Source organism: Lepisosteus oculatus, chromosome 3 (assembly GCF_040954835.1).
Source record: "Lepisosteus oculatus isolate fLepOcu1 chromosome 3, fLepOcu1.hap2, whole genome shotgun sequence".
Classification (NCBI taxonomy): Eukaryota; Metazoa; Chordata; class Actinopteri; order Semionotiformes; family Lepisosteidae; genus Lepisosteus; species Lepisosteus oculatus.
The window spans coordinates 2,749,418-2,775,946 of record NC_090698.1 but is presented as its reverse complement, the minus strand read 5'-3'; the positions used below and the strand labels follow the sequence as shown (position 1 = coordinate 2,775,946).

Genomic DNA, 26,529 nt, shown 5'->3' with positions numbered 1-26,529 from the left:
TGGCACCTGTGTTCCCGACCCCGCTCTGCACAGAAACCCCGAACCGCGTCCCTTCCCTGCGCCGTCCTGTGCCGCTTCAGATACAGCAGAAAGTCTTCTGTATACGGCAGACAGATGTGTGTAGCCTCTCAGAACACGCACTTTGATTTAGTTTGTGTCTCACAACGCCTTTCCTCTCCCCTTTACAAGTAAGATCACAGGAACTCGATACCTTCAGTCCTGAAGAGGCTTGACAAGCACCCGGACAAAGGCAGTCCCTCAGACCATTGGACCAGGCCCCGGGGCGCACAGGCCAATGAAGAGGCAGTGTGTCCAGGGTGCGAGCGGGAAGCTCTTGGATACAGACAGGCTGCACGCTGCCCAGCTCCCTTTTTCAGGTTAATTAGCTGCCAGAGCCGCTGTCCTGGGTAGCTATCCGTATCCTGTATCCCACAGGAGCCCAGAGTGCTTCCAACACAGGGGACCCCCATTCTCCCCCACTGGGCTGCAGCCCCACTGCACAGCAGGTCGGGGGGGGACCAGGTGAATTAAGAGGGTACCCGAGGGAGGACAGGTGGAACGCCCTCAGTCTCACAGGCTGACATGGCCGCTGACCCCAGGACCCTGCGAAGCGCGGCACCCTTTGTCACCTTCCCGGTGTGGAATGTCCACGCCGGGGAAAGAGCGCCCCCCACTGGTGCCCCCACACTACTGACAGCCGCCAGCTGTCTTCCCTCGAGGTGGAGGCCCCCCGTCCCAGAGCGGACCGGGCCCGGCCCGGCCGTGCTGAGCTTCCGAGCTGTGATGAGGCCGGGCTACAGGCTGGCCATGACTAGCCATCACCGTCCTCGCCCTGTCGCAGCGCCTGCGGGCTCCGTGGGGCTCTCTGGCTCTCTGCACACCCGGAAGTGCTCTGTCTGCCCCCCGACAGATACACCCCGAACACTGAGCAGGACAGGAGCTGCTTTCACAGCCCTGACCACCCTGCTCTCTGTCAGATTAATATTTATATATAAGCGCTTTGAGAAGCCACCTTTAAAGGCGCTAAATAGAAGATTTGTATTATTATTATTATTATTATTATTATTATTATTATTATTATTATTATTATGCTTGCAGGGCATAATAAATAAAACATAAAATCTAGTTGCAAAGTATCAAATAGAGGTTTATCCCATGCTGAAAACCGAAGAAAAGAAACACAACGTTTCGGCTGTAGAGCCTTCTTCTCGTGATTTTTTTTAGATGATTGCCATACGTTTCAGGTATCCGAGTTATCTATAACTTAGGGTGTCCCGAAATGAGAATCACCGTTCTGGTAAAATCGACACGTTTCCGCGCGGGTACACGCCGCCTCTCGCGAGTGTGCGCGCGCACGCGACAGAATTTCCTCCCCGCCCTGAAGACTGAGCCCCCCCCCCCCCACTATCACCTGCCCTCCGGTCTCCTGTCAATCAACACTACTCACCAATAGGCGAGCTCTCCGGGAGGCGCGATCAGCCAATCCGGAGACAGTGCTGCCTTAGAAACCGGTGAGGCTCCACCAACCGGAGACAGCATCCCCTTGGAAACCGGGAAAGGAGGAGACAGGAGGACACCCAACCCCCCCCGCCCCCCCCCCCGGTACAGGTCGGAGTGCAGGGCGGCTGAATGAAACAGAGTGAAGCTGACAGGTCTTGCTCGGGGCGAGCAGTACACATTGTGACCTCATCGGAACAAAAAAGACCAAAGGCAAAGCAGAGCGCGGAGCTGACCCGCACCGTTGCAGGGCGATGGCCCCGGGGGGGGTTGTTTTGAAGGTGGACCTTGGACACGAATCCCCGCTAGAGGCGACACCCGGAAGCCGCAGCAGGAAGTGAGCGGCGGGGAGGGGGCGGCACAGGTGTCTCTCCACCTGCAGAGACGCGCTCGGTCTTCCCATCGGATAGCACCGCCGGGGAAGAGGACGCCTTCACCCCGGGGAAACAAACAGGGCGCGCCTTCAGCACCGTCACTGAAGGAAAACAAACAAGCACCGTGTTCTTTTCCCCATTACTCATCATACTTATCATTTTTTTTCTCCGAATGCGAGTGCTGTATCCGGGCAGAGTTACCGAGTGGCCGTACTGCGGTTTGTTGACTACACTTCCCAGAACTCCCCGCGCCTCTCCACCCCCCCCCCGTGTACAATGTCAGCCGGAGCAGCTGACAGCTGAATGGGGGACATCGCCACAGCCGTGAGCCGCTGGACAAACCGACAGCCGTGCGTTTCACACGGCAGCGGGGCACGGGGGAAGAACCGCTTTGCATTGTCCGCAAGCCGGGCGAGACGGGAATAAATCTCTTCCGAGAGAGAGGGGACAGCAGAGACGCACGCCCGTGCACCGAGGGACGCTAAGAGGATTTCATTCACCTTCTTGTCGATATCGACCATCTGAGATGCGGGGACCAAGCCGACTGAGAACCCCAGAAGCGACTGAGGCTCCCGGTGTATAATCAGAGTCACCTTTTGCGAGAGATGGTGGACCGGCTTCTCTCGGAGCGGTTATTATAATAAGGGATAAACAAGCCAGTGAAAAGAGGATATTGGGCTATTTCCTAATTTTTCCAAGGCATCAGCAAACAAGACGGACTCCGGGTTTGGCTGCAGTCAGCGCCGGGCTGGGACAAGCGGGCGGCAGTGGATGCGGACGAGGGGCTCGGCGGAGCCCACTGGATGTTACCCGGCGTGATCTGATCGCCGTCGCGGGGGAAAACCGTGTATGCTCGCTTCTTGTGGGGGACGAAATATTCTATAAATGACTGTTGATGCCGATGATAGTAAGGTTTTGGTTTAAAAGGCGACAAACACGGGGTGGAGGGAAAGCTGAATGCCGTAAGGCGGTGTTTCTGTGCCGGAGTGCTCACCTCTCCGTGTGCGGCCGGTGCCGACCGGACTGCCGGCTGAGGGCTGTCTGTCTCCGTGTATGCGCACACGCACACAAGCCGCACGGAAAAACACGTTCATGCCCTCTGGCACTGTAGCATGAAGGAAAGCCAGTCGCAGCGCGAGGTTTCTCCGTAAATACCACCCCTAAACCGGACGGGTGGCTCTGAGTGCGTGTAGCGCCACGGCAAGCAGGGCGATCCGAGCCGGTCTGCCAGGCGGGCCGGGGCCCGCGCCCCGCGAGATGCTGCCGCAGGTGATCGCCTGGGTGTCCGGGACACAGGAAGAGGCTCCTGCATCAGCAGCGCGTTTACATTCCGGAACCGGAACCGGTGCTGCTCCGGCCGTTCCGAACTGCTAGCCCCCTGTATACTCGCACGTTCACACGCGCCGAACAGGATCCTGAGGAGAGGAAGCAGGCGCTCCGTGCCCGTGCCAAGCCTGAGTCGGGCCCGGAAGACCAGGCTTTCCCGAGAGGGACTGGATCGCCCCCCCAACCCCCCCGGTAACTGGGACACGGGGACACCGCTGGCACTTCGAAGACAGAACCGCTTCCGGTCCGGTCCTGTAGCCCGGAGTTGGTCCCGCTCCTTCCCGGCAGTGCCAGGGCTGTCCTGCTGGCCGCGCCACATGGCCCCCCTGCGGAAGAAAGGCTGAGCGCGGCCCGACCCCCCCCCGGCCCCGCGGCACCGCGCCCGAGCGATGGACCCGACCTGAGCGCCCGCGCCCCCCTCCCCAGCGCAGCCCAGAGCGGAGCGACCCGACCCCACACAGGCGGCCCGCGCGGCGCAGATGCCCCCCGCCTCGGCGCCATGAGCGGCGGCGGCCCCGCGGCGAACGGCGGCCGGGCCCTGTGGACCGCCGTGTTCGACTACGAGGCGGCGGCGGAGGAGGAGCTGACCCTGCGGCGCGGCGACGTGCTGGAGGTGCTCTCCAAGGACTCCACGGTCTCGGGCGACGAGGGCTGGTGGACCGGCCAGATCCAGGACAAGGTGGGGGTCTTCCCCAGCAACTACGTCACCTGCGGCCCCCACTACAGCCAGCTGCAGGGCAGCCTGGGGCAGGAGCGCGCCCGGCCGCTGGAGGTGGACTTCTCCGAGCTGCAGCTGGAGGAAGTCATCGGCGCCGGCGGCTTCGGCAAGGTGTACAAGGGCCTGTGGCGCGGCGAGGAGGTGGCGGTCAAGGCGGCCCGCCAGGACCCCGACGAGGACATCAGCGTGACCGCGGAGAGCGTGCGGCAGGAGGCGCGGCTCTTCTGGATGCTGCGGCACCCCAACATCATCGCGCTGAAGGGGGTGTGCCCCAAGGAGCCCAACCTGTGCCTGGTGATGGAGTACGCCCGCGGGGGCGCCCTGAACCGCGCGCTGGCCGGCCGGAAGGTGGCGCCCCGCGTGCTGGTGAACTGGGCCGTGCAGATCGCCACCGGCATGAACTACCTGCACGACCAGGCCATCGTGCCCATCATCCACCGGGACCTCAAGTCCAGCAACAGTGAGTACCCCGCGGGCCCGGGCCCGAGCCGGGGTCTGACCCGGGTGGTGGGGGGGGTGAGGGAGCACTCTGGGCCCAATTGCCCACAGTCTGTTGAGTGCCGAGTCGGGAGAGCGGGCGATCTTCGTTACTAGCTGGGGCCAAACGCTGCCGAGGAGCGAGGCTGGGGGTGGGTGGGTTTTGGGGTGTGCCCCAGGACTGTGGGGTTTTCTGTGCAGTCTTTGCGGATCTTTCCCGTGGGGAGGGTGGCACCCCCCCACCCACCTTTAAAGAGTGGGAACGCGTGGAAGTCTGCCAGCAGCTCTTCTTGTCTCACTGCCTCTCAGGGGTGTCCAGGGAAACTATCCTGGAGCCACAAGCAGCGTCCAGGAAAGGCCCAGGGACAGGGACAGGCAGCACAGGGGCAGAAATGAGAAAATGGGAGGGGGGGGGGGAAATCTCATCTGAAGCCTTCAGTCACATCTGGGCTTTTCTGAATGAAATCGCAGCCACTTAATTAGACAAACAAGCTGCAGCCTCTGCAGAAATTCCTCGCCCTGGTAAGGTGGCGGGGAGGGGGGGAGAAACTGCAGGGGCACTGCTGGGGGGGGCTGGGTAAGGGCTGGCGCTCAGAGGGGTGCTGGTGACGTGGCGAGCAGGCTCCTGAGTTGGGGGGGCGCTAGGGGAGGCTTGTAGGTGATCCCTGCTCTTGGATCAAGGAGAGCTGAGGTGGTCAGAGATTGGACTTTGTTATCTGGTGCGTTCCCTCGATGGCGACTCCTTGTGCTGCAGGGCAGGACCTTCTGAAGATTTCTCACCTCCTAGATCTCAGCCAGTTCGGCCAGTCCCAGCTGTGGGGTGGATGCTGGGGAGAAAGGACAGCTGGGGTTCGGATCCCTGGCCAGTCAGAGCGGATGTCATTGCCAGGGTGTGTGGGTAACTGATATTCCCGACACCGGTTACTGTGTTGTTTCAGGGAGCTACAGGGTGGTTTTTGGTCGGGATCTGAGCCTTCACTGAAGCGTGCAGAGGCTGCTGTGTGGATCTTTCTTAAAGCAGGACCTCAGTAAAGATGCTGACGGCTTCATTCAGTCTCCCGCTGTGCTGAATTTTCCCAGAGGGCAGAGGAGACTTTTCTCTGCACGAGTAAAACCAGCCTCAGCGTCCTTCCTGCAGACTGTAGACAGGTGTAGCTGCACCTGTCTTCCTGTCTCACTGCCTCTCAGGGGTGTCCAGGGAAACTATCCTGGAGCCACAAGCAGCGTCCAGGAAAGGCCCAGGGACAGGGACAGGCAGCACAGGGGCAGTAGTATAGCGCACCCTATCGGAGAGGGACTAGAGCAATCTGCGGACACCCCCCTGTGCAGCTGGGTGTTACTGAGTATCGGGGTTCTGGATGCACCCTGTAATCATGTCTTGAGGATTTGTATCCTCGAGGAAGGCGGCTCGCCACTCTGAACTGGGTGTCCTTTCCCCCAGGAATCATGGCCATGACTCTCGGGGGTCCCTGCTGCCCGCCGGTCCAGCTCCCCCGTCACTCGCTGTCCGCAAGGCGCTCTTACCTTCCCTTGCAGACTGAGGCGCCCCCCAGTCCCCCCAGCGTGACCGAGACCAGTCACCCCCGTCCCGCCCCTGGCCCGAGATGAGGCGCGATCCGGCTCGGTGCTCTCTCCGTGATCCCCTCCCCCGTCTGGAACGGGAAGGCCGGTGTGCTCAGCGGTGTTCTCCCGGGCCGGGGTGCAGGTCGTCGCTCTGGACCGCGGCGCTGACAGAAGCTCATGTGTCGTACGCTGACGTGCGTGTCTGCTGCCAGTGCTGGAGTTCACACACAGCCGCAGGCAAGCAGACAGCACAGTGACTGATGGCTCAGGGGTCCCAGATCCCAATCCAGGGGATCTCTTCGGGGGCTCGGGCTTCCCATCACCTCCCCAGAACACGCGCTGGAGCCTCTATACTGAATCAAACTGATAGCTACATCGGAGGCTAATGTCACCTTGCCTGGCCTGACAGGCTTGTTGCTCTGTGTACCCCTATGCAGCTCAAAGTCTGTTTGCATTTTTCACTGCAGATCCTCAATTACTCCTTCAAATTCTTTGTTCTGTCAGCATCTTTCTTACTCACTAATCTGTGCGAGGCGGGGGCACAGACAGCCCTTTTTCCTTGTGAGCAGTGACACAAGGCAGTTTGGCTCTCTTCATCGGCCGCGGAGCTCGGAGGTTGCGCAGGCATGTTTTGCCTCTTGTCAGATTATCTTGATTGAATCTGCCAACACGTGGTTAAGGCGGGTACTCAGGACAGAGGTAAACACACAAAACTGCTGGTCTTCTACATCTTAAATGGCGGGATGCTGGCAAGTCAAAGGAGCAGGAAGAGAGAGGGCTTCCCAGATCCCCCCGCCTGTCAGGCTGCCTGCAGCGCAGCTGCCCCCCAGAGCAAGCACACCGACAAACGAGCGCTAGTCTCCGGAGTCTAACGTTACACACAGGCTCATTGTCCAGGTGGATTGGTTTCAGGTGTCCTTTTCAACCGCAGCCAAGTTCCACCTTCTCAGAAAGGCAACAATAAGATGTCACTCTTCTTACTGTTTCAAATGACAGCCCCCCCACACTCAGTTCCCGGAAAGACCCGTCCCTCCCCAGTTGCAGTTCCCCAAGTGGAGCGGGGGGGTGTGGCGTGGCTGCGGCCCAGGGCGAGTGAAGGGCATGCTGGGATTGGGTTTCAGCAGCACTGTGAGCTCAGCGTTGAGCTGCTAAAGGAGCAGCCTCTCCGCAGGCTGGCAGGAGAAAGGAGTGTCATGGACGCAGATATAGGGAGGTGGACGCAGATACAGGGAAGTGGAGACAGAGGGAGGTGGATGCAGATACAGGGAAGTGTACGCAGATACAGGGAGGAGGATACAGATACAGGGAGGTGGACGCAGTTACAGGGAAGTGGAGACAGAGGGAGGTGGATGCAGATACAGGGAGGAGGATACAGATACAGGGAGGTGGACGCAGTTACAGGGAAGTGGAGACAGAGGGAGGTGGATGCAGATACAGGGAGGAGGATACAGATACAGGGAGGTGGACGCAGTTACAGGGAGGTGGATGCAGAGACAGAGGGAGGTGGATGCAGAGACAGAGGGAGGTGGATGCAGAGACAGAGGGAGATGGATGCAGAGACAGAGGGAGGTAGATGCAGAGACAGAGGGAGGTAGATGCAGAGACAGGGAAGTGGAGACAGAGACAGGGAGGAGGACGCAGATGCAGAGAAGTGGAGACAGATAGAATGAGGTGGATGCAGATGCAGAGAAGTGGAGACAGATACAGGGAGGTGGAGACAGATACAGGGAAGTGGACGCAGATACAGAGAAGTGGACGCAGATACAGGGAGGTGGACGCAATTACAGGGAGGTGGACCTTAGTTGTGGATCTGTGCGGCGCCCTCACAATGCTGGTCCAGGCAGCGGGTCCTGTGGAAGTAAAGAGTCAGTCAGAGATTACAGCAAGGGAGAACCTTGCTTGTTGCTCCCTAATACTCTTGAGCCCAGGTTTCACAAGCAGCGGTGCAGTTCTCCCAGAGAGCAGCCTGAGACATCCGTGGGGTCAGCGAGCTTTAATAAATCAGCCCGATTCCCACGCGCAGCGAGGCCCAGCACGTCGCTGCAGCAGGTGCCTGCCAGTCAACAGCAGCCAGTCCCTTCCCTCACGAGAAAACTGCACTGGTACAAGAAGAACAAGTCAGGAGGAGCAGCAGCACGCAGCAGGGTTAGGCAGGGCTAAGAGCACGAGGCAGATGAGACCAGGAGGGGTAGTAAGTAATTAATTCATGCCAGGATCTCTTCCAGCCATTTCTCAAAAGAAGGCAGGGTATAGGCTTCAGCAAAACGGCTGGGTAGTTTGTCCCACTCTCCCACAACCCTTTGTGTACAGTGGTGCCTCCTGTTCAGTTTGATTCTTTCAACTATATGAACCTTTTGCCTTTTTATTGCTAGAGCCTAGAAAATATAAATAATGGTTGTTTTTTAAACATTGACATGTTGTCCAGTGGAGGTGCCCTTCGCTGCGCTGTATTTAACTGGGATGAAAAGTACTGAGGGCGGGGGCCTCCCTAACGGCCAAAGCAGACACGTTCAGGAGCTCCATTCCACTTAGTTCCATGACGGGACTTAATTCCCGCCGCCTTCTCTCAACTCACTGACCCTGGTGCTGGAGGTCACATAAAGGTCAAATGACAAGCCGACAGAAAAAGTTTATGCAACAGTACTTGTGTATCCTGTGCAGCTTTTGCGATATGCTGTGTGGGTCACAGTTCCGAAGGATTTTTGATTGCACCGACGCTCCCGTCTGGAGTAGTCTAAGGCTTTGTGTTGCTCCCCGGAGATGTCAGTAAAACGCGCAGCCACCTGCTGTCGTGTCCATGTGACGACACACCTGACTGAAGATCGTCTCGACTTGGGCTTGCACAGCCTTCACAAGGGCGGCCTGCGCTGCAGGAGGTCGCCGAAGCCACATGGGATGTGGGGGTAACGCACACGGATGGAGGTGCCATGTGCCGTGTGCCAGGCAGCGTCCAGGCAGAGCAGTGTCCGTACCCCGGCGCCACGTGACCCGAGCCTGATGGGCCCCGCAGGGCAGCAGCGCCGGCCCAGGGCCTCGGGGACAATGCCTCCTTTATAGTGGGCCCGGGCGAACAACGACCTCTGTCAGGGGAGACTGCTGTCTGGGCTGGCCGCTGACGCACGCAGGCAGGCCTGCAGACCTTGCACTGGGTGTCCCTGGCTCCACGCACAGCCAGCCGAGGCAAACAAACAATTGTGGAGGCGAAGCGCAGTCGCACAAGGGGCGAGACGCACTGGGCACGGCGCCTCGCTGCCGCCTGCTTCTGGAGGTGCCTGTTCTTGCTGCTGAGTTTCCTGCAGCTGTCTTGAGGTGCAGCCCGGACTTAACTCAAACAGGGCCCTCCCTTGCACAGAAGTCCCACCTTCTGTCTCCTGGCCAGAGAAGATCAGCCTACGGGCACCAGGTTTGAAATATCCCTGTACGACGTCTGGAAGATTTCAGTCCATTTAGTTCCCTGGTGTAGAAAAGCATCCTGAGAGCAGAGCTGAGCGGCACTTTGATGAAGTTCTTGCAGCCACTCTGCACACAGATCAGGGGAGACCTGCGGGAGAACTTCAGGGAGGCCAAAGTGGAATTTATACAGGACAACGGGGCTAACACCCCCAAGTGCCCTGGGGTTCTTAGAGTACGCAGGTACTTGTTTTAACACCTCACCTGAATGATGACACCTCAAAAAGCGCAGTGGCATTGGTTTGGAGATTGTGGGCCAGAGAGACAAACGTCACCTACTGGTCCACTATCAGTACTTACAATGCAGCCTGGGGTTCGCTGGCGTTCTCCCGTGCCAGTACTTGCTATCCGTGTTCTCCATCACGATCAGGGTTATGCTCGGTCGTTAAGTTCTAAATCTTACCATTGTTAATTTAAGAGCTTGCTGAAGTCGGGCCGTTCTGTGCTGCACAGATCCACAGATCCTGGAAAACGCCTGCCTCTCAAACTCGATGAACGCAGGAAGGGCGACAGACCTGAGCTCGGTTCGCCAGCGTGAGAAATCAGCTCATAGAAAAACAGACTCCACTAGCTCATGTGGCTATACAGGCCACTAGACAAATCTACAGTACATCGACCACCGCCAACTCCTACACCTGCACTGTTCCACTCAGAGGCCCTTTTAGTGCATTCGCCATTCAATTAATTAATTGTTAACTGATCCTGCTAATTGCTAATTAATGTAGGGGGTGGTTTCAGGGCAGTAGCCCCAGCACACATGCTCACACACTCGCTGTACCGCGGCTGGGCGCCCACCTGCGTCTCGGATGACTCCTTAAGCTCCTGTTTCGTTCTGGCTCTGTGCGGCTCCCGTCCTTTATTCAAGTCCTGGAAGCAGACGGTGGCAGCACTGTGAACGACAAACGGGGGAGGACAACTTCCCGGGCCTGAAGCTGTGGGGCGTGGGTGGGGGGGGGCCTGTTGTTTACAGATAATAATCGCTCCTCCAGCTCAGATCTAGAGTCCTCCTGTTTCAGATCCTGAATTGATATAAAAAAAACAGGGTGGGACGCTTACAGCGAAAGAGGCAAAAGTGAAATATTATACCAAAATCATCCTGTGTACACCCCCAAAAAAAGTACTGACCCCCCCCCCCCGGCGCTGGGCCTGCGATGCCCCTGCCAACCAGGACACACGGATGCCATCGGGGCGTTTTGGCAACAACGTCCTCCGCTCTTGACAGCCCGGGGGGCCGCAGGGAGGGCCGAGACAGCTGTCCCTCACGGTGACAGGGAGCCGCAGACGGAACAATGGCTCATTCTGTCTGCGCGGGCGGCCTGCTCTCCTCCCAGCCCCGCGCGGGGCAGCCGGGACAGGGCACCGCGGACTGGCCAGAGGGGTTCGGCCCTCCTGCGGTGCCTCTTCCAGAGCGAAAGGAGGGGCGTGCAGACAGATGAAAGCAGCGGTTGAGGTGAAATCTCCCGCTGCACAAACAAAGGCCGCTCTGACCTGCTTTTGCATAAACTGTACGATAAGCAAAGCAGGCACATGCCCTCCCCAAACACCGGGCCTGTTTACAGTCCAAACAGGCCGGCTGGCTCTACTCCAGCTCCTAGACGCCTGTCTGGCTCCGGCTCCACCTGCAGGTCGGGCCCGGGGCCGCATCCGCTTCGGCCTGACCTCTGACCTGTTGGGAAACCTGCACTTTCCCCTGTGCGCTGCTTCGTCCGAGCGACGAAGGCCAGAGGCCCGCAGGACTCATCTGTCCTTCCGCCTCCTACGTGTCAGAGGGAATTGACTGTGAACTGTTTGGGCAGAGCGCACACGCACACGCACACGCCATGCTGTGAGCTCAGTGTATGTTCTGTCTTCCTGCAGACAGTTGTAGACTGTAGTCTTGGTTGCCATGTCAATACTTGAAGAACCACAACTGCTGATGAGCCACATCACTGCAGATATTGATCAATCCCAAATGATTTCAGCAAGTCTCAGATTTCTACTCCTGCATGTTTTCTTTGCAATTAGAACTCTTCTTGAGTTCCCCTGTTTTATTTTACTTTGTAAAGGCAGCTTTTTGGATTCGTATCCCCCTACCGCCTACTGCGTCATCCAGAGTCACTTTAGCTGAGCCGTTGGTGCTGCACGTTTCAGTCAACTGAACGCAAAGCAGCTGGAAACAAAAGCGCTGAGCTTCACGGCTCATCCCCGTGGGCAAGGGCACCGCGCACGTCTAGCAGGACGATGACGTTTCTTTAGGATGGAAGAAACGGCACGATCGGGGGAGCGAGAAAGAGACAGCAGGCGGGGGTAGGGGCCGCTCGCACGCACGCGGTTTAGAACGGGGAGCTGAAAGATTTTTAAAGTTTGAACCCGGTCTCTCTTAAAGAATGGGCCCGCCGGGTCAGCAGGTTGGCTTATAGCTCTGCGGCAGGCCACGCAGTGCCGCTGACTCGGACGCTGCCCGCTGCCCACAGCTGGCACGGTGCAGGTCTGCCACGCCGGTCAAATGTTTAAACCGGCCCTTCCTGAGAGTGCTGGTGGTGCACCTGTCTCCCCGCAGCAGTCGCCCTCCGCAAGGGGGCAGGGGTGATCTTCCCACCGCCTCCCGGCTGGCAACGATGGTGCCGTCGTCCCCGCCGACGGAGCGGTCTGCTGTCCTGATCGCCAGGGGGTGTGCGCCTGCCTGTGGCTCGGCTAACGGATGCCCCCTCCCCCCCCCCCCCCTCTCCTGCAGTCTTGATTCTCGAGCGGGTGGAGCACGACGACCTGTCCTGCAAGACCCTGAAGATCACGGACTTCGGGCTGGCGCGGGAGTGGCACAAGACCACCAAGATGAGCGCAGCGGGCACCTACGCCTGGATGGCCCCCGAGGTCATCAAGCTGTCTCTCTTCTCCAAGAGCAGCGACGTGTGGAGGTGAGAGACTCGGGCCGCCGTCCGACCAGCTTCCACAGATACCCGTCCCCCGTTAGAAAACCGCTCGGCGAAGGGACACAGCATCCCCTACAGCTCCAAGGTCCATCTCTTTCAGAAACGGAGCAGCGAACTCAGCAGAGGGTGGGTGGTGAAGACTTGAGACTGGCCAGCGGGGTCAGGCTTAAAACAGGTCACCCCCAGGGGAGGAGTAGGGCTCAGAGTCGGGGTTGCCCAGGGTGGAGGCGTTTTCAGGGTGTTCAGTGCCTGTGTTCTGTGCTGCCGCAGTTTTGGGGTGCTGCTGTGGGAGCTGTTGACTGGGGAGGTACCGTACCGCGAGATCGACGCGCTGGCTGTGGCGTACGGAGTGGCCATGAACAAACTGACCCTGCCCATCCCGTCCACCTGCCCCGAGCCCTTCGCCAAGCTGCTGGAAGGTAGGACTGGGGCGGGGCCCGTGCGATCCAGGAGTACTGGTACTGATGCTCGCTCAGTTGCACAGACAAGCAGAAGTGAAGCAAAGCCTCTCTCTTATGCAGACCATGGCAGTTAGTGCATCTGCCTCTCTGTGTGGAGTTTGCAAGTTCTCCCCAGGTCTGTGTGGGTTGCTCTCCCTACCCAGATACACATGGCACAGGTGCGTCTGGCTACTGTGAACTTGTCCTCGAAGGGCAAGCAGGAGTGGCTCAGGTACCTGTGCCCTGTGCACACAATAGAGTGGAGACTGCATCAATAGTTCCCACACATTAAATGCTGTATTAAACTAGACACCTTTATCAGTGATTCTTAATAACATCTTCTGAGTACGAACACTACTAAAACTTACATCAATTAGGTGGATATAAGCTCTGTCCTTGGTGATTATCAACTTCCCAACACTTAGCATAGTAATCCACCACAGTGAGCAAGGACCCCTAGGCAGTCAGTTCCACAGGTCAGCCGATGAACACTTCACACCCAAGGGAACTATAACAGACAAACGTCAACACACACAGTCACGCCATGCTGCACACACCTTATGGACACACACACCTTATGGACACACACACACAGAAAGCAGCGGTTGCCCTCTTCCTGTTTTCAGAGAGCCTCTGCACAGCGGATGGGTCCTGACTCACTCAGGCCATTCAGCTGCGGGTCCTGCAGAGAAGACAGGCAGGACTCGGGCCGGTCCGACTGCATTCTTTCCCTGTCCGCTCTGGGAGCTTCCCTTTGAGTAAACTCCCAGCTGTTGACAATGTGTTGTATTTACCTGTATCCTATCGCCCTGCTGTCACACACAGACCCGCCAAGAGCTTCTGTTTACTAAGGTCTCCATGGCAGTGTGAGAAACACCCTTCGGCTTCATACCAAGTAGCAGAGATCTCTTCATGACACTTTGCCACGTGCTGGAAGTGTCTGTTCTTGGTCAGCGGTCAGCGTGATAAAAAGCCGCCCCACTCATTATTTCAGAAGGCGTAGCAGGAACACAGGGATTAGGCCTGCACAACAACACAAAGCACCAAACAGAGTAGGCACAAACATCATGCTGAAAAGAGAAGAAAAGAAAACACAGCACCTAATAAAGCAATATAAAGCAGCTAATAAAAAAGCTTTATTAGCTGCTGACTTTCCTCTCTTTCTCATGTGAAGAAGGCTCCACGGCCGTTGTGTTTCTTTTCTTCTCTTTTCAGCATGGAATAAACCTTTACTTGTTCCTTTGCAGCCTACGCATGCTGACGCAGCTCCCCACCTGAACTACTTCAGACACAAACACTTCCCCTTGGCCTTGCGCTACACATCCCACATTCCTAAAACCTGGGCTTAATTCTCTGGCCTGCCCGTCCTCAGCTCCAGTGAGGTGCTCTGCGACCCTGGGGCCTGGCCCGCGTGTATGTGACTGTGCAGCCAGAGGGCGCTATCGAGAGCCGCGGGGCCCCATACCCGCGTGCCCGGTGACCGTCTCCTTCCCCCGCCTGCCTTCCAGAGTGCTGGAACCCCAGTCCGCACAGCCGGCCCCCGTTCGGCACCATCCTGGCGCAGCTGCAGGCCATCGAGCAGTCGGCCATGTTCCAGATGCCCCTGGAGTCCTTCCACTCGCTGCAGGAGGACTGGAAGCTGGAGATCCAGCAGATGTTCGACGAGCTGCGGACCAAGGAGAAGGTGCGAGCCGAGCGCCGGCCGCCCCGCCCCCCCCTCCGCGGGCGCGCGGGCCCGGCCTGAGCGCTCTCTGTGCCACCCCCCCCCGCAGGAGCTGCGCTCGTGGGAGGAGGAGCTGGCCCGGGCGGCGGAGGAGCAGCGCGAGCAGGAGGAGCTGCTGCGCCGCCGGGAGCAGGAGCTGGCCGAGCGCGAGATCGACATCGTGGAGCGCGAGCTCAACATCATCATCCACCAGATGTACCAGGAGAAGCCCAAGGTGAAGAAGCGCAAGGGCCACTTCAAGAAGAGCCGGCTCAGGCTGGGCAAGGACGGCAACCGCATCAGCCTGCCCTCAGGTAGGGCCCGCCGGGCGCCCCGACGCAGTGCCGGAGCCGTCCACCGGGGGGCGACGCCGAACCCCGCGCAGGAGCGCGCCCTGGCTTGACCGCCGCCCCTCCCTGCCCTGTCTGTCTCTCCGCAGGGTTTGAACACAAGATCACGGTGCAGGCCTCGCCCAGCGTGGACAAAAGGAAGGGACAGGGGGGGTCAGACGGCACCACCCCTCCTGGCAGCCCCGTCGTCATCCCCCGTCTCCGAGCCATCCGCTGTGAGTGACACCGCCACACCTAGAGCCACACACGCAGAGTGGACACACACACACACGCAGAGTGGACACGCACACACACGCAGAGTGGTCCGTGTACTGGTGCAATGGAATTCTTACAGAAAGTCTCTCGATTGTTCAAACGAGTGTAAAAACACAAAGTGCAGAGAGTGCAGCAAGACAATATACAAACAAACAGTAGATAAGGTACAAGTAGACAGTTTGAATGTAAACAATTCAGACGTGTCAACAATGACTGCAGATGTGCAATAAATACGAAATCGTAATGAGGTAGAGGGTGTAGGTGTGGTCCGAGGGGCATGGCCAGATGTGTTCGCCAATCGCGCTGCTTGTGGGTAGGAGCTATTGAGGAATCTGGTGGTCAGTGTTCGTATGCTCTCGTATCTCTTGCCTGAGGGCAGTGGGGTGAAGAGCTCATGCCCGGGGTGGTGACTGAGCTCTTCATCCCACTGCCCACAGGCAGGGGATACAAAAGCATACGGACACTTACCACTAGATTACACACTCACACACAGACACAGTGTGACCTGCTCACGCACACACACCACGCACACACACTCACACACAGAGCAGACCGCTCACGCACACACACACACACACACACACACACACACACACACACACACACACAGAGCAGACCGCTCACACACACACACACACACACACACAGAGCAGACGGCTCAGGCACACATGCTCACACAGAGCGGACTGCTCTCACACACACGCTCAGACAGACACACAAAGCAGACTGCTCGCGCACACACACTCACACAGACACACAGAGGAGACTGCTCGCGCACACACACTCACAGACTCACAGACACACAGAGCAGACTCCTCTCGCACACACACTCACAGACACACAGAGCAGACTGCTCGCGCACACACACTCACAGACACACAGAGCAGACTCCTCTCGCACACACACTCACAGACACACAGAGCAGACTCCTCTCGCACACGTACGCACAGACACTCACAGGAAACGGCCTGCTCACTCCCAGCGCTCTCCTGCTCGTTAGTCGGTGTGATGATGCCCACTCCCACACCGCAGGATTCAAGGGTCTGTGCTCTGTCCTTCCCCAGTGACTCCCAGCGACGGGAGCAAGACGTGGGGCCGGAGCGCAGTCTGCAAGAAGGAGGAGCTGGCTGCCAACAAGAAGAAGGGCCGGACCTGGGGGCCGAGCTCCACGCACCAGCGAGAGAGGCTGGGAGGCGAGGACAGGTACCGAGCCATCGGGGGCTCACAGGGAGCCATGCACACATCGCACGAGCAAACAGTCTGCCCTGGAGAGCCGGGGAAAACACCAAGCCCAAAACAGAGCATGCACAAACATCCTTCTCTAGTACAGCTGTAGTCTCGTGCATTTACCTTTGCAGGGCAAGGTGAATAAAGTCCCACAGAGACCCTGTATTTGCAGGTATTGGAGAACAAAACACAGGGGAAATAAAGGCAGCGTCTCTGGGGTGGTCATGTCAATGTGCATGTTAATAATTGAATCGCATGTTGCAGTTCTGTATGTAGTCTAACAGACCTGTGCCCATGTCTCCTGCTTGTCTGCGTATTCAGGTTGAAGTCCCTGGGCGAGGGGTGTAAGCAGTGGTCCTCCAGCGCCCCTAATCTGGGGAAGTCTCCCAAGCACATGCCCATGACCGGGGGGTTCGCCAGTCTGAACGAGATGGGTAAGACACTGGGGGAGGAGGGGTGGAAGAGAATCGGAGCGGAGTGTCGCCTGTCTCAGCCTGTCCCCCTGACCCGGGCCTGTCTCTGTCTCTGTCCCTGTCTCCGCCTGCTGCTGTCCAGAGGAGCACTGTGAGCCCCAGAGCCCACTGTCCCGTCTCTCCCTGCCCCCCGGAGAAGCTGGCAGCAACGGGGCGCTGGACGACAGCGGGGCTCCGCCCTGCAGCGCCGGCTGCGGGACGCCCACGGACTCGGCCCGCCGCTGCGCCCAGCGCAAGAGGAGCGACCTGCTGCTGCTGGGCTGCGCGTCACTGCTGGCCTCCATCGGCCTTGGCCAGGACCTGCTGCAGCTCGGCCGCCAGCAGGTACAGCGCGCGGGATTACCGCAGGCCCCTCGCTTGCACTCTCAGAGGTGCAGGGCAGGGCATCCTGGGAAGGCACGAAGAACGGACCTTCCGCTGCTGCTGCCCTGTCAGGGGCAAACATATCGACCCCCTGCGCCATTTCCTCCCAGAAAACCTGCAACAGTGAAGCTGCTGGAGTGATCTGCTGCCACAGCCGTGGGCTCTGGGGGGGTTCTGCTGCATGAGTGGGGCTTGAAACCTTCAGTGTTTATTGACCAGTAACACGCTTCGCTTCAAACTGTGATTAATGCTTTATCAGCCGTGTCTGGCTCTGGGTTTGTGTATTGAGCCACGTCAGCACATTTCGGCTGCAAAAGAACAGGTGCAGGTTTATTCCACTGCACGTTTCTGCACACCTGAACGCCTCCACAGCCGGAACGTTGCGTCTCTTTTCTCTTCCTTTCAGCGTGGAACAAACCTTCACCTGTTCCTGCTTCAGAGAGGCTGACAGCACCGAGACTCCGCGTTTTAGACGAGGGCGTCTCGTACCAAATCGTTAAAATGTTATTCGCTGCAGTTCCGTCTGTGGAGCAGCCTACGTGGAGATTGTAGGCAGAGATAATCCTCTCTCGTGCACCACGTGGTGCAGACAAAGCGCGAAGAGACACCGGGTCAGGATCGGGTTACAGAAAGCGAAACGAGACGCGGGGCTCGACTCTGACAGATGCACCATCGGCGCTCCAGGCGGGACGTGGCTGTGAAGACAAGCCAGCCTTGTTCTGTAGTTATCCGAGAGAGCAGCTCGGTCTAGGCTTGCAGGAGTGCCACGCGATCTAACGCCAACAGGCCCGCGGGCGTGGCCCCAGGGAGGCCGGTGTGTCCGCAGGTGTCCCCGGAGCCCTGCTGGACAGCCGGTGACGGTGCCGTCTCTCCCGCAGGCGGCCCAGGACGAGCAGGAGGCCCCGGAGGAGCGCAGGAAGAAGGAGGGCCTGTTCCAGCGCGCGGGGCGGTTCCGGCGCAGCACCAGCCCGCCCAGCCGCACGCTGTCCCAGGGCCGCGCGGACTCGGTGCTGCCCTCCCTGGACCCCTCGCCCTCCGTCACCCTGCTCTCCCTGTCCTCCCTCTCCGACTGCAACTCCACCAAATCCCTGCTGCCCTCCGACCCCGACGACCCCCCCGCGGCCGCCCCCCCCGCCGTCAACCCCCTGCTGGACCTGCGGGCCGAGAGCTTCAAGAGGGACCCCAACCAGTCACTCACGCCCACCCACGTGTCGGCCGCCATGGCCGTGTCCCGCGGGCACCGGCGCACGCCTTCCGACGGCGCCATCCGCCCCCGGGCGCAGACCGCCGGGCACCGCCGCACCCCGTCCGACGGCAGCTCCCCGTTGCCCACCGCCGACGCAGGTACCCCTCAGACCCGAGCCCTCCGCCCAGCCACAGCGCAGAGTCAGATTGAGGGTGGCGGGCAGCCTGCAGCCTGTTGGCGCAGCAGTAAAGAGGCCCCTGCCTGCAGGGGTGCTCCACTCCCCCCAGAGTCCACACAAGCTCTTAATGGGCTTTCAGAAGCTAATTGGCTTAACAGGACAGCTTTAATGCTTTTCCAAGGTCTTCAGCTGAAACCTAAACAATGAGATAAGCAGGGCTGTACTCCAAGGTCTCTCCGCCACTGACTCCCCGCCCTGTCTCTCCTGCAGGTTGCCGGGACCCACTGGAGTTCCCCCGGCTACCGGACCCCTCCTCGGTCTTCCCGGCGGTCCCGCGGCGTAAGCCCCCACCAGCTGACCGGGATGGCGGCGCTTTGGAGCGGCCCAAAACCCTGGAGTTCGCCCCCCGGCCGAGGCCCACGGTCGCCCGGCCCCGTATAGACCCCTGGAAGCTGGTGGCGCTGGGGCGCACGCACAGCTCCTCGCCCGGCAGCAGCTGCGACAGCCCCCTGGGCTCGGGGGAGGGCGGCACCGCCGCCCAGCAGACGCTGCTGGACATGGACATGGAGGGGCAGAGCCAGGACAGCACGGTGCCCCTCTGCGGGCAGCACGCCTCGCTTTGCGAGCACCACTTTTCGTAGCCGCCCCACCACCCCGTCCTCCCCCTCAGGGAACCACACCAGGCAGCTGTGAGCACGTCTGCACATTCCAGCCCCACCCGGCACTGCAGGTCTGTGCTCCTGTGAGCCCCGCGCGCGTAGACTGCTTGTCCGGCAGCTCCCACAGGATGGGCATTAACACCTCGACTGCTCACCACAGACACTTTAGTTCTGGAATCCTGCTCCCCCTCCCCGCCCCTCTCTGTGACAGGACAGCCACGCCTCGCCCCGCCCCTCTGTGTCAGGACAGCCCCGCCCCGCCCCGCCCCGCCCCTCTCTGTGACAGGACAGCCACGCCTCACCCCGCCCCTCTCTGTCAGGACAGCCATGCCTCGCCCCTCTCTGTCAGGACAGCCATGCCTCGCCCCTCTCTGTCAGGACAGCCACGCCCCGCCCCACCCCTCTCTGTGACAGGACAGCCATGCCTCGCCCCTCTCTGTCAGGACAGCCACGCCTCGCCCCGCCCCTCTCTGTCAGGACAGCCACGCCCCGCCCCACCCCTCTCTGTGACAGGACAGCCATGCCTCGCCCCGCCCCTCTGTGTGACAGGACAGCCACGCCTCGCCACGCCCCTCTCTGTCAGGACAGCCACGCCTCGCCACGCCCCACTCTGTGACAGGACAGCCACGCCCCGCCCCGCCCCCCTCTGTGACAGGACAGCCCCGCCTCGCCCCGCCCCTCTCTGTCAGGACAGCCACGCCCCGCCCCACCCCTCTCTGTGACAGGACAGCCACGCCTCGCCCCCCCTCTGTGACAGGACAGCCATGCCTCGCCCCTCTCTGTCAGGACAGCCACGCCTCGCCACGCCCCACTCTGTCAGGACAGCCCCGCCTCGCCCCGCCCCTCTCTGTCAGGACAGCCACGCCCCGCCCCACCCCTCTCTGTGACAGGACAGCCACGCCTCGCCCCCCCTCTGTGACAGGACAGCCATGCCCCGCCCCTCTCTGTCAGGACAGCCACGCCTCGCCCCGCCCCTCTCTGTCAGGACAGCCACGCCTTGCCCCCCTCCCATTCTAACCTTTTGCCATAGGGATTCAGCTCACCTGACTTAAACCCACCAAGCCAACTCACTCTCCGCTTTGCCCAGATTTTCTCTGTCTCCTCCCGAAACAAAACTGGCTCCCATGGGCAATTGGACAACCTCTATTCCTGAAAAATGGTCCAGAAGACCCACTACCTCTCCACATCCAACCCTGGGCTCCTGGGCCACAGCGCCCATCCCTGCAGCCTGTCAGCGGCCGTGCGGGCCAGCGCCTGGGTCACACTGACAGCCCGGGGGCAGAGCCAGTGCGCAAGCCCGGGACGGGGTTAGAGGTCACAGTCTGTCCATCCATCTCTCTACAACACACTGGCCGCGATGATCAACTCGTGAGCACCTCAGCTCCGGACTGGAGAGAACCTGACTGCCACACGATGTTCTCCTGTACGACAGGAGCAGAAGCAGAAGAAAAAAGATGTGTATTGCAGTGTGTGTGTGTGTATGCGATAAGATGTGATACATAGTGAGCACAAGAGCCCACAGACAGGGCCGTGAAATTCCGTTTGTAAGGTACAGGGCTGTGAGAGAGAGGGGTGAACGCATGGCAGGGAACAAGTATGCACGTGTCTGTGTGTGAGTGTGTGTATATGTGAGTGTGTTTCTCTGTGTGTTGTCCGAGCGAAGCGGATTTCCGTCGGGCGCTGGGGGGATCGCTCACAGGCCCGGCGTGTAATCTGTTCCCATTCCGTTGACTCCCGGAAATCTCACTCCGCATCCCGCCCGGCCCTTGCTCTCCCTGCTGACGGAAGCGCGCGCCCTGTCGCGGGATCTGGGCTCTGCGCCCCGGCCGAGCCACAGGGACTGCCGCTGTGAGGCACGTTCCGAGCCGGGAGTCACGAGCCCCCCGGACCTCGCGGCCTGGGTGGAGGATGGGCAAGGGTGCAGGGCTCCTGGACCCACGTGACCTCTGACCCATCGGCTCCCCTCTTCCCTTCCTGCCCAGGGAGGAAGTGTTCTGGCTTGCCGTCTCCTCTCGCTGTCTTTAGGGATCAGGATTGTGCCCCCAGCGCCGAGACTTCTGAACCAGAGCTGTGGCAGATGCCCAAGGGGAGGGAGAGGCCGGAGGCTTGGGCTGCCCGGTCTCGCCTCAGCTCCAGCTCCCTGCGGCGAGCACCAGCTCCTCCGCTGTTTTCAACACGGAGCCCACCCTGGCTGCCCAGCACTGTTCCCAGAATGCACCAGGCTGTGACAATCCCCCCCCCGCACCACCACCACCACCACCACCACTACCGTCGGACAGAACGGGCAAACGGGAAGACCCAGAAACGGCAGGCAGCGCTCGCATGCCAGCCTCCTCTTCACCCCCCGCAGGGCGCACCGTGGGCAGTGGCGCATTGCTGCAGAGCCGTCCCAGAGTGCCCGGGGGCGACACTAAGGAGTGGGCACAGCTCACTCAGCGTGGCTCACTCCGCCCGGAACCAGCGCCTCCCGCTCAGATTGCCTGGCTGGGCTCCGGACACAACACTGGAACACTGACAGGGTCTGGAAGAAGAGACCCCTCCCCCCTCCCTCCCCCTCCCCCAGACGTCCTCCCCACCCCGCTTATTTATTATCTCCCCCCCCCCGCGCCCCTCTGCTCCCCCACAGGGGTCTCTGTACATATCTGTAGATACGTCGCTGAAGAAGAACCCGTTTGACGGAGAAGCTGATTTTAAAGGATGACTTGTTATTTTAAATGATATTGTCTGGGAAATGGCGAAACCAATTAACGCCCAGCTGTACAGAGGAGTAAGCGTACGAATAAACAGACACCCAGAGGTTGGCTCGCCTGGTCTCTTTCCTCGCGATCCCTCGGTGGAGCTGGGCAGCTCCCGCCTAGAAAAAGCCGTCTGAGCCACCAGAACACAAGACAGGTCACAGACCTGAGGAGGCGTTTGGCCCATCAGGCCTGCTTGGTAGTTAGTAATTAGTTAATTGATCCCAGGGTCTCGCCTGGGTTTATCTTTAAAGATGCCGAGGTGAAGGCTTCAACAACATGGCCAGGTAGCCTGTCCCCTGCTCCTACAACTCTTTGCGTAAAGGCTCACTTGTTTGTGTTCCATTGCTTATTCTGAAGAAGCCCACTGGGCTGACTTTGTCAGTGCCTTTAAGGAAATTGATTTCTTGAATCTGGTCACCTCGTAATCCTCTCTGCTCAGAAAACAGGTTCGGGTCGTATAGCCCGGTGGTGAACATGAGCCCATTCCCTTTAGTCCCAGAACGCAGCTGGTCCTTTTTCTCAGGGCAGCTACATCAATTTTCATACATGCGGTCCACAATATTCTAAACGAGGTCTTCCCGGTGCACCACACGGTTTTCTGTTCTCCTGCACTGTTCCGGTTGCTTAGCTGAGGTAGTTCCCGATTCCCAGGAAACAGACCGACACTGTTACAGTATTCCCGCAGAGGGGGAGCGAGAGACGCTTCAGAGGCACAACGTCGCTTGAATAAAGAGCCAGATGAGCCACACTCGTCTTCCTCATGACCCCCAGGGTGGAAAGAGTCTCGGACCCGGAGCCGGGGAGGGGTTAATGGTCTTGTGCCGGGTGGAACGAATCGCACTTTTTTCCAGTGATCAGCTGCCAGTGGGAGACCAGACTCCCAGACATCACTGTGTGTCTCGCCGAGAGCACGGGCAGGCCGGGGGAGCTGGCGGGGAGCTCGCTTTTGCATTAACCCCAGGAGCCCCCGTGCCCTGGGACAGACACAGGCGCAGCCCTGTCCGGCGTGGACCCCAGAGCGTCCCAGGGCCGCCGCTAAAGACAGGCGCGAGTCTGCTCCAGGGAGACCCTGCCCGCGCCCGTCCCAGCGCGCTGCGCTTCATTACGAAACACGTGTAGTTACTCGCTTTAGCCACTAGGTGGCGGGACAAAGTCTACTAAAATAAAATGACCCCTAAGCCAAATTAGTCAAATGCTAAATATCGTTTTCCAAGATCTTTAGCGCGGTTAAAGCACAGTCAGTGTAATAAAGCATGGAATAAATCGTATACTCAGATAATCCCCATTACTAAGGAAACTGGGTCTCTCTGGAGCAGACTGTCTTGATGATGAGGATCAGCGCCGGGCCTTTCCTTCGGGATCTGCGGCAGCACAAGGGCGGGGGACCGCGGGGGATATCGGCGGTAAATCACAGTGGGAAAACAGTAAAAGGTGAGGGGAACGCTGGCAGACGTACGGTAACGCACGTCATTGGAGTGCAAGCAAGAGGGGAGGGAGAAGGGAGACTTCTGGGAAAGCTGAGGCTGCTGCTGGAAGAGGTGTGAGTGGGGCCAGCAGGGGGCGCTCACCCTGCGGTCTGTGTGGGTCCTGTTGCCCCAGTATAGCGACGGGGACACTAGACTGTAAAAAGGCGCCGTCCTTCAGATGAGATGTAAAACCGAGGTCCTGATTCTCTGTGGTCATTAAAAATCCCAGGGCGTTTCTTGAAAAGAGTAGGGGTGTAACCCCGGTGTCCTGGCCAAATTCCCCCCTGGCCTTCACCCATCATGGCCCATAATAACCCCCCTCTCTGAACTGGCATCATCACTCTGTTCTCCTCCCCACTGAGAGCTGGTGTGTGGGGAGCGTACTGGAGCATCATCCAGGTGGGGCTGCACACTGGTGGTGGTGGAGGGGATCCCCATTACCTGTAAAGCGCTTTGAGTGGAGTGTCCAGAAACAGCTATAGAACTGTTAGCAATTATTATATTACTTACAATTTGTCCCAGGCAAAATCGCGTATTTGTACACCGACACATACTGCGATCTTGACAAAATATTACACAGTACATATTGCTCAGTGTGCCGGTATTTCCAAAGCTGACTCCGTACTAGTTTGATGAAGTAGGAACTCCAGAACGACCTCTAGCGAAGAAGAGCGAACAGCTTTTTGGGTTGTAACTGTGACTCAGGCTCGGTTCAGTCGGGTTGGTACAAACCAGTCCACAGAATGTACCAAGTTTGCTCTGTTCTTGAATTAAACCTGTATTTTTCACACGTTGGACGCTGGAGAGTTGCGGGTTTTCAAGTGAGATATCTGCTCTCTGTTCACGAGCATATCGAACATCCCGCGCTCCCGGCCATCGGTCACAATATAATGACACGATAAACCTCCCGTGACCGTCATTCGCTGGGTACAGTCACGGAGCTGTGCAGCCACTTGAATAAATAAACATTTTGGGAAAAAGACAACATCTGCCTGGACTGGTCCCCCGAGCACCGTGCGCCGTTGTCACAAGTCCCACTGGAAACACGCGTTTCACAGTGACAGGGAAAAAAAATGTTAAAAGCAAGAACCATTCGCTCCATTGAAATGTCATGGCAACCATGGAGACAAATACGCTGAAATGCTTCTTTAGAAACCTATTTTCCGTGATTAAAGTTGACTTCTACCAAACCAGCATCTCAAAGCAATTAAAAGCACCACCTGTGAGCGCGGATTCACGGTTTGTCGGTCCCGGTGCTTCGCTGCTGCTGGGCTCTGGGCTCTGGGCTCTGAGCTCGGTTCCGCTCGGCCTGGGTCCGGGAGTTTTCCCTCCGGCTGCCCCCGGTTCCGGTCCCGTCGAGGCCCGAGTCCTTTTTTAACTTCTTTCTCTGTTCGTATCATTGTGGGAGTGCACGGGATTTTTTTTAGAAACATTTTTGGGAAGAGTTCTTGGGAACAGCGCCCGAGCTGCTGCAGTTTTCTAACCCCGATCCCAACAGCCTCCAGCAGGCGGCGCCAAAGGCCACTTCATCGCCCACAAACTGTTTCCTAAAAGGATTTACAGGGGCACGCTTTTTAGGTGCGGGAAGATGCAGGGAAACCACGGACTCAGTGCTGTTTCTGCAGTAGGACCACAGGGAAATTCTGAAAACAACGTGCAAATTTACAGCGATGAACCAGCATTTGGCACACCAGTGTTGAGGCTCTGGACTGGCTAGCAGGCCCTGCAGGGTAATTGTGCTCCCCACTACGGACTGCCGCCAGAGTCTGTGCAGGTCAGGAATGTCCCCAGAAAACCGGGAGGTTGAGCCCCAGCCTGGAGTGGGGTGACGAGGCGAGGGGCGGCCCCGGTCATCTGGCCAGGCACACAGCGTTAGACCCCAGACGAGACAAACTGCTGACGATATCACACTAACAGAGACAGGAGCCCCTTTTAAAGGGTTTCCTGGTTAATGAGAAACTCAGCGAGATGGCCCAGCAGCCTCATCCAACCAGATGATTAGCTCAGTGGCCTGGGGTCTGTTAATTAGAGTCCAGTAGGAGAGGATGCTGTGTCACAGCCTGCCGATTCTCTTGTCCTGTTTCCTGGTCTCAGAGTATGCAGATGGCTGTTTGGTTGCCCTGACCATATTACTGCAAACCGCCACACTGTACTGGGCATTCGTCCTGCAACTTGTCCCCTTGCGTTGACACAGGCCAGCACGAGGCAAGCTATCCAAGAGCATGGCGAGTGAACGCCTCGGAAGAAGAATTAACCGTAGAAGCAGTTAGCAGTCTTTCTGGATCTAAACACCTTGCTGGTCATGAGCGTGTCAAACTGCAGCAGGCAGAGAAGGACCATCATGTCTGTTTGCAGGAAGGGCAAGGCTGTGGGGACCTACGATGAACAGGAAGTCCCTTTGGCCCAGCCAGGAGACTCTCTCTTCTTCCTCTCCCTCAGTTCTGTTCAAGTCACCCTGCCCTTGTCCCGTTCGGAATCCCCTTCCGTCCCTCTCCACCCATCCTGTCCTTTTTCCCGTCTCCTCATCCGGCTCTCGATTCCCCCCCCCCCAGCCTGTCTGCTCGAACAGGCCGCTCTCCCTCGTCAGCCTGTGGCACTGGGAGCCATTAAGCAGCGCAGTCAATAGTGACAGAGAAATGATTACCTTCAGAGTGAAGGCAGGCGTCATGCAGAGAGCAGGAAGAGGCAGCCCGGTACAGGAGGATGTGGGAGAGGGGAGATGCAGTTTGTTTGGAAGACACAGGGCAGGGGGGGGCAATAAAAGCTAAGTTTATTACCTGAGCAGTGTCTCTAAAACATCCCTAAGACACCAGCCCATCAGCCAATGGAAAGAGCGAGCCCAGAAGAAGCCTTAACATCTGTTGTGGCAGGAGTGAGGGCACAAGTGAAGTCAATCCCTCTAGGGGCGAACCGGTGGCTCTGTGGCTCAGGATCTGCGCCTGTGGCTGGAAGGTTGCCGGTTCAAATCCCTAGGCCGGCAGAGGAATCCTACTCTGTAGGGCTCCTGAGCAAGACCCTTAACCCCAACTGCTCCAGGGGCGTTGTACAATGGCAGACCCTGCACTCTGACCCCCAGCTTCTCTCCCTGTCTGTGTGTCTGTGTCTCATGGAGAGCAAGCTGGGGTCTGCAAAAAGACAAATTCCTAATGCAATGTACAGTATTCCTAATGAAATTGTA

General features: G+C 58.6%; 1 protein-coding gene across 1 annotated transcript; it reads left to right on the top strand.

Moving 5' to 3' along the window:
• The first annotated feature begins 1,574 nt into the window (after window positions 1-1,574).
• Window positions 1,575-21,943, top strand: map3k10 (mitogen-activated protein kinase kinase kinase 10). The gene is made up of 11 exons (XM_069187818.1): window positions 1,575-4,375; window positions 12,119-12,299; window positions 12,585-12,733; window positions 14,263-14,438; window positions 14,527-14,770; window positions 14,896-15,021; window positions 16,126-16,264; window positions 16,610-16,722; window positions 16,844-17,085; window positions 18,003-18,468; window positions 18,759-21,943. The coding sequence occupies exons 1-11, from the start codon at window positions 3,697-3,699 to the stop codon at window positions 19,127-19,129; spliced, it is 2,886 nt and encodes a 961-aa protein (XP_069043919.1). The 5' UTR covers window positions 1,575-3,696; the 3' UTR covers window positions 19,130-21,943.
• The last annotated feature ends 4,586 nt before the right edge of the window (window positions 21,944-26,529 follow it).